Genomic DNA, 8,250 nt, shown 5'->3' with positions numbered 1-8,250 from the left:
TATATATATACGTTTCGTTGACTTTCGTTGACCGGGCCGGGCCGGGCCGGGCCTATAACCGGTTACGTAACCGGTCCCGGTCTTAACCGGTCCCGGTCCCAAAAAACGTCAAAAACCCTAACCGGATCATAACCGGCGGTCCCTCAACCGGTCCCTACCGGTCCCGGTCGGTCCCGGTCCCTCTCCGGTCCCGGTCCCGGTCCTCCGTCGGTTACGGGCCGGGCCGGGCCCATTTGGCCATCTCTAGTCCCGGGTCAGGCCGGTCCTAAGTCGGTCTCAACCCCGGTCCTCCGCTGGTGCCATTTGGCCATCTCTACTAGGGATGGTCAAATTTTGTCTCATTTGGCCCAGGACTAGTAAGGACCGTTAAGGATTGGTTATTTTCTGATGGTTCAGAGCCAGTTGAGACAGGTTATGTATATGACCGTTTTTCAATTTTTTATAAGTTTTTATTAATCATAATACAAGAATTTTAAGTTTTTTTTATGTAAATGCATTAGTCAAAGTGTATTTCAATGCTAAATTTCAAAACTCAGTAATTAAACAAACATTAATAAAAAAAATATGTAAAAAATATTTTTTTTAACTGGGTCGGGCTCGCAACCGGTTATAGGGCCTATGATCAGTCCTAAGATTTCTGGTTAGGAACGAGACCAGCTAGACCAATACCGACCCTACCCGATCTAGGACCCATTTTTTGCCTCCTCTACTTTAAACCAGATGAGCCTTGACCAACGAGGCAGATCCATAGATTTTCGATTTATGGATGCTATACGATGCTATAAAGCATTAAGTTTTAATTTTTAAAACCTCTTAACTTTTTAAGAAGACAAGTGTTAAAATATTATGTACAAATCAACAATACATATAAAATTTAATTATTTTCTATAATATTTTTATGAACGTCAATTTCACGTTTAAACGATGTATTATTCTAAAGCTTTAATTAATCAATTTTTAATTGTTATATTTATATAAGGGTAATTCGAAGTTAAATATAACAATTACAATACTTAATAAAAGAAATTTAATACATTCACGTAATATCCCGAAAGTTTCAACAAGAACAATCAAACCAATATTATAATATATATTTGCATGTTTATTCACTCAAACCAGTATTTAATATCTTTTGCACGTTTCTCATCATCGCAAATTGATTATATTTATCTGTTATGTATGTTTCTTTGATTTGTCATTTTATTTTATATACATACAAACATAGGGTTGAGTTTCGATGAAAAAAGAAGTTATAGAAAGAAGTTTAAGAAGGGATCTCCACCCATTGTATTAATTCTAACTGAATGTCAACACTAATGAGGTGCATCAGATTAATTCTCTTTCAAAGCGCAATTCATAGGTGACTATAAGATTAAAAATGATCAAGAGTTCAAATCTCTTTTTACGATTCTCACCATGACTTTCCTTCTCACACGATCCTTCGCCTACAAACATGTACTACATATAAAAACATATTAACAAATACTCGGGTTCAGAGGATTCCCCATCCCCAACCACACCCTCGAGTTAACAAATTTGGGGATTCCCCATCCCTCTCAACCTAGGATTCCCCAGTTAAACTGGATCCAACATCACGTTCACTTTCAGATCCAAGTTCTCTTTTCCATGCCTACTCAATTGACATCAACAACCCCACTTTTACAAACAAATTAAAAAAAAAAAAAAAAGAGGATCGTATTTGCAAATGATGTCAGTCATTTTCCCGTAATTATTTTTTTTATACCAAATTTGAACATATACGACTTAATCGATTAAGTTTGAAGGTCTAAAAAACAACATAGAATTTAAAATCATATCCATTAAAGTTTGAAGATAGAAAATGAATGGTCATTTGCTTGAATATTGAATTGTATTCATAGAATTTCTTTTTGGGGGTGAGAAATGGTCTTCATATTAAAAATTCAACACCATGGGTATTTATTAGGGTTGTTATTAATTATTGAAGTCTTAGTAGTTATTTTTTTTTAAAATTATAATATTTTTTGTTAGAGGTATTACACAGTAATTAATGAGAATAAAAATAATTAAAAAAAATTTAATTTTATATAATATAACAAGTTAATTCCTCCACAAGCCTAAAATTTCATTCCAGATTAAAAGAAGAGAATAAATATTATTCTTATTTTCATTGTTTTGCATTTTCATTTTTTATTCTGTGACTCAGAACCAAACATAGAAGCAACCTGCAGGTTTGTATGGTAAGCATTTGATTTGATGATATTATATTTTGTTGTGAATCAAGTTGATATCTCATAAGAAAACGTTGAATGGTTCAAGTATATATATCTATGATTGGGTTTATGTGAGACCTGTAAGACTAATTTATATTCATTGATCAATTTTATAAGCTAATGATCTAATGGTTTAAAATTGTACAGTGACAATTTTGTGATTATGAATGTTCAGAATATAGATCTAATCCAAAGGTTGAGAATTGGTCTTATGGGCTCACGGAAAACCTTTGGTCTCACATGATTCCAAGTCTATATATATATATAACGAGGATTATAGAAGGTAGGCATGTGTCATGGTGAGTGTCATTGCTGAGTAAAACGCGTATCCGCTGTTACGGTAAGATGTATGGCATTTGTGTAAGACATGACTCACGCATGGCGTTTCGAGGTGTGCATCGTCGTGCCTGTTTTACAAGGCATGGCTCTTTTTCAATTTCTTATTTTTATTTTTAAGCGTTCGTATTTTTACAATTTTAACTTTAAATTTTTCACTCACAAATTACCTAATCACATCACCCACAATTTCATGGGTTCATACACTTTACAAACTCATATTTAGAACAAAGTTGTAAAACCTTTCCAAAATCTATTGTAAATATCTAATCACATATTTTATATATATATTATTCTTCTGATGTGAATGTAAATTTTTTTAAATATCGTTAATTCGTTGAATAATAAATAGAAAGACGTATATGTGTATGTATAGTTATATATGACATACAAATTCGTCATCTTATATCATGTCTTTAAAAACGCCGAGTTCTTGCCACGACGTGTAAAGCTTGAGACTTAACCTCATCGTCACGCCACACTTCACAACTTTTAAAACCTTGTATATAACCTTATGGATGGATAGGCATGGCAACAGGGAGGGGATGGGGCGGGTTTTGTAATCCTCAGCCCCCGTTTGAAGTAACGTCCCCCAGCCTCAGTCCCCGGCGGGTACAGGGATTATCATCCCGTCCCCGATCAAATCTCTAACAATCCCCGGTCAAAACCCGGTAAAACCCGGTTAAACCCCATAAATATTATCCTTTAGTTTGAGTCTACCGGGGATCCCCGGTCCCGGGGCCCGTTTTAGCGGGGAATCTCCGTCCCCGTTCGGGTCGGGTGAACCGGGTTCCCCACCGGGTCAGGGCAAATCACCATCCCTATGGGTGGATCCACTAAGGAACAACGAGTGGTGACTAATGCCACCATTGATGTCGTCCATCGTTGTGTCAAAAGTATTTTAAGATCCGTAATGGTGCTACAACCATGGTTTGTTTCTGTTATCATTGACATCATTGTCGGAAAACTAAGAGATTACAGTAATATATTGAAATTTAAATTTGAATTTTGATGATTAATAATGTTGGAACACAAAAACCTTCCTATAAAGTCAACTTCTTGATGTTTTACACTTTATTCAAAATTTGTATTTTTGGTAATTATAATAAAATTTTATTTTATATTATAATAATTATTTTGTCTCATCGAAAAAAATTGTATATAACCATAAAAACAACCAATGTAAAATTGGGGTTTTATTGCTTTTTATTTAATCAGCTTTATGATTTATTCGTTTAATTTTTGCTTAATTTATAAACAATTGATGAAAATGACCGAATTAGATTGGATGCTATGTAACTGCTTTTTATATTAATTTATTTTATTCCAAACATGTTTTAATAGGATAAAAAATAATATATAAAAATTCTTGAATTGTATACCACATTTAAAAAGGAAGAAAGTTCAAAAAAGCCTAACGAATTTACATATTTTAAACAATTAAATTGATAAACTTTTTTTAATAAATAAAAATTTGAATTTATTGAAATTAAACAAATAAATCATTGAAATTATTAAAACGGAAAAAAAAACCCTAACGAATTTTCATATTTCGAATGATTAAGTCTATGAATATTTTTTAAACGTATAAATTCTTACGTGTATAAAAATAAAAAAATATCTTATTTCTCTTTCCACTTATCAACAAAACAATAGAAAACTACAACTAATCAATAAAACATCATTTTCATTATCCATTATTTATTTTTTAAAATAATATAAAGCATAATTTATATGTTTGATTTCTAGAAAGTTTAAATATTCATTTATTCAAAATAAAATTTAAGAATTTAATTAATAAAAATATGATGGTTAATTTTGTAGTTTTTCCTTAAACAAATAAACAAAAACTAAGGTCCTCCTTGATTTGCAGAAATTGGATGGATTTGGGAGGATATGAATTTCAAATCCATTCCATTCCATGTTTGATTTGTTGGATTGTTCGGATTTGAAATCTCAGATTTTAGTTAAAATCCTACAAAGATAGGATTTTGAAATCCTTAGAGGTGTTCGAGATTTCATGGGATTTTGTAAAATTGTATGAAATAAGGTTTTAGAATTTGTTTTGTAACAATCGATTAATAAAAATGTAATTTAATTATTTTTATAATTATTTATAGATAATGGAATCCAGTTACATTTCAAATCCTACAAACCAAACATACCAATAATTTTAAATCCATTCCAATCCAAATCCCTCTATAAAATTTAAATCCCTTAAAAACAATCCTGCAAATGACTTGATTTTGACACTTTACCAATATTTTCTTGACAACTTCTTCTCTATGGCAATATGAAAGTCAAAGATTTGACTAGTCTTAGTTGTCCCATAAGTTGAAATGTCAAACCCTTTTAATGACACTTCCAACAAATATGCAACTTGGAATCATCTCTTTATATACCCTCACATCAAACCACAAAACTCATATTTCACAATCCCATTTCTATTTTCCCTTGTCACAAATACATACATATACATACATATATATAAAATTACGAAACATGTCGTTTAAGGAAGAACCGCGTTCACCTTTGCAACCACCGACGTATGGAAACCTCATCACGATTCTCAGTATCGATGGGGGAGGAGTACGAGGAATCATTCCGAGTGTTATCCTTGAATTTTTGGAAAGTGAATTACAGGTAAAATTTACAGTTTAGTTTATTAGAAGTCATTGTTTTTTCTTATCTTATCATGGAAAGTAATGGTGTGATGATGTTGTTTACAGAAATTAGATGGTGAGAATGCACGGCTTGCTGATTATTTTGATGTAATGGCTGGGACAAGCACTGGTGGTCTTGTGACGGGTATGTTAGCCACTCCAAATGAACAGAACCGTCCTGTTTTCGCGGCTAAGGATGTTAAAGATTTCTATCTTGAACATTGTCCTAAAATCTTTCCACATGACGAGTATGTATTATCGACGACAAATTTACGTTTTTTCTAATTCTGATTTGTTGATGAAAACTTACTGTGGAGCGTTTTTCAATAACTGTGTTTTTATCCATTAATAAACAAGTGATTAGACATAACAGTTTTGTAACGACTTACAGCTTTGGCACAAAAAGTGCCTTTGCCATAGTCAAGAAAAGACCAACTTAATTTCTGTTTTTGTTCACGTTATCAACAGATCTCGAATTCTATAGTGATAAAAAAAACTACAATTTTTTTAGCACTGTTAATTATGTTATCGGTCAATCTTAAATCATACATCTTTTCATGCAATATGTAGCAATCTTTTAGCTCCTGCTACGAAAGTGGTGAAAGCTTTATCAGGACCAAGATACGACGGTGAACACCTACACAAAATTATTGAAGAAAAATTACAAAAAAGACGACTCCATGAAACATTAACGAATGTTGTGATTCCAACCTTTGACATCAAATATATGCAGCCTATGATCTTCTCAAGCTATCAGGTATAAATTTATCAATGTGCTTACGAAACCATCAACTTGATGGGGGAGTTATTCGTTCAAAAAAATTATAATAATTGTAGCTTACTGATATTCGTGTTTAACTGGTTGAAGAAAAACTCGAGTCTTGATGCCAAGTTATCTGATATATGCATTGGAACATCGGCAGCCCCAACTTATCTTCCTTCACATTCGTTCCAAATCGAAGATTCTGAAGGAAACTTGCTTAGAGAATTCAATCTTATTGATGGTGCAGTAGCTGCCAACAATCCTGTATGTGTTATTAACTAGTAAATGTGTGTAAACAATCATTATGCAAAAAAAGTGTATATATATATATATATATATATATATATACACACACACACTCATAGAAAAGTATATATCTATTGTTTTACTGATAGTTGTACAAAGTAAACCGGTGAACTACGTATTTAGTATTTTACACTAGACTAATGATGTTTTATTTTTTTGTAGACTTTGGTTGCAATAAGTGAAGTAACAAACGAAATAACTAGAGGAAGTCCCAATTTTTTTCCGATAAAGCCAACGGAATACGGCCGATTTCTAGTCCTATCATTGGGAACGGGGTCGCAAAAATTTCAAGAGAGGTATGATGCTACAAAGTCGTCTAATTGGGGTATTTTGGGGTGGTTGGCCGGTGAAGGCTCAACTCCGTTGGTGGATGTTTTTACTCAGGCGAGTGGAGATATGGTCGATTATCATATCTCTACTGTCTTCCAAGCTCTTCATTCAGAAGAAAATTATCTACGTATTCAGGTATTTTTCAGTTTCCGTTTCTATCAATAAGTTAAAAATAATTGATGTAAGAGCGTCTCTAAGACTTCGTAGTTAACATATTTAAATGAAAACCGTTGAATCACAATAAATTATCCAAATTGGTTGTTCATGACTTTAAAAGCAAGCCATTGCTCCCTTTTAATGAAGAGTAGTATAGCCATGTGACTACATTCCTACTGGCATTAATTCACCGTATTCGCTCATATAAACAACCGTTTTTCCACTTTTCACTTACTATAAAAGCAAAACATCAATCACAAGGGTGATACTTGATTGGTTTGAGCTTAGACTCCAAAGGTCAAAAGTGTCCGGAGGTCTCAAGTTTGAATCCAAGGAGAAATAAAAATCCCCTTGTGGGCATGGAGATTCAAATGCGATGACTCCGGGCTATCCGCAAAGCAAGTGGTCGTCTTAGGATTAGTCGGCTCGCATAGGGGGTTGGATATCCAGGTTAATCAAAAAAAAAAAAAGCAAAACATCCATTTGCATCTATCAAACTGTCTATAATCATTAAAACGTTATTTCTTTGTTATGTTTTTAGGATGACAATTTAAGCGGAGATCTAGCTTCCTTGGATCTGGCGACCAAAGAAAACCTGGAGAATCTTGTAAAAGTGGGCGAGGAGTTGTTGAAAAAACCGGTGACAAGAGTGAATCTGGGCACAGGCATAACCGAACCGTACTATCACACTACCAACGAGATGGCCTTAAAAAAGTATATTACTTTATCAAAATAACCGTCTTATTGCATCTATATTAAATTATACAAGGTATTTCATATTTTAACTGAAATTTTGATATGTACATTGGTTTGAATATTTCTTTTAAATTGAATACTAGGTTTGCGAAAATACTTCACCATGAGAAGAATGTTCGAGAAGCTAGATCACCAAGTACGAATAAAGGACCGTTTAATCGAAGCGACTCAATCGAAGACCGAATTGCACGTTCAAAAGGAGTGCCTGCGCTCTCCAACGCGATTAATCACTCTCTTCCCGACTTACATGAACTCAATCAGAACTAAGATTTTATTCGTTGTACTCGCGAATGCAATTAATCATTTATCATGTTCTTTTTTTCATTTCTAAGCTCGTAGTTTATTCTATTTGATTAAGAACTTACAATAATCAAACATAATTATGTAGTTAACAAGTCCAAATAATAAATTAAAAAAACTTGTGGTCACATGTTTGAGTGCATAGTTTCCAAAGTAACGTTGATTTTGTACGATTTGACATCAATACGAGTAGAGTCGTTCTAAAAAAGTAGCGTTTTGTTGTGAAGTTTCAAGTGTAAAAAAATGGTCTCACGGCTATCACAAAAACAGGTTGGTTTCATGTGAACCAAACCATATATATATATATATGGTTTGGTAGGGGCCTATTCAAGGGAGAACTGAGTTGTTTGTGGTAACTGTGAGAACCAATATTAACCACAAATCAATA

The 8,250-nt window shown here is 33.2% G+C and overlaps 1 protein-coding gene across 1 annotated transcript; it reads left to right on the top strand.

Annotated features, from left to right (window-relative positions):
* The first annotated feature begins 5,090 nt into the window (after positions 1-5,090).
* LOC112511060 (patatin-like protein 2) lies at positions 5,091-7,947 on the top strand. The gene is made up of 7 exons (XM_025116438.1): positions 5,091-5,231; positions 5,318-5,499; positions 5,822-6,008; positions 6,120-6,278; positions 6,483-6,785; positions 7,348-7,520; positions 7,646-7,947. Exons 1-7 carry the CDS (start codon positions 5,091-5,093, stop codon positions 7,827-7,829), a joined length of 1,329 nt encoding a protein of 442 aa, XP_024972206.1. The 3' UTR covers positions 7,830-7,947.
* The last annotated feature ends 303 nt before the right edge of the window (positions 7,948-8,250 follow it).

This window comes from Cynara cardunculus (genome assembly GCF_001531365.2).
Source record: "Cynara cardunculus var. scolymus isolate 2C chromosome LG 4, CcrdV1, whole genome shotgun sequence".
Taxonomy (NCBI): domain Eukaryota; kingdom Viridiplantae; phylum Streptophyta; class Magnoliopsida; order Asterales; family Asteraceae; genus Cynara; species Cynara cardunculus.
The sequence above is the reverse complement of the archived record's forward strand: the minus strand, read 5'-3'. Positions and strand labels throughout refer to the sequence as shown.

What these genes read in the sequence shown, in the direction of transcription:
- LOC112511060 (XM_025116438.1), top strand. Translation starts at nt 5,091, where the DNA reads ATGTCGTTTAAGGAAGAACCGCGTTCACCTTTGCAACCACCGACGTAT. An exon ending in CAGTAGCTGCCAACAATCCT is followed by an intron (nt 6,279 to 6,482) that starts GTATGTGTTATT and finishes ATTTTTTTGTAG; the next exon opens with ACTTTGGTTGCAATAAGTGA. An exon ending in AAAATTATCTACGTATTCAG is followed by an intron (nt 6,786 to 7,347) that starts GTATTTTTCAGT and finishes TTATGTTTTTAG; the next exon opens with GATGACAATTTAAGCGGAGA.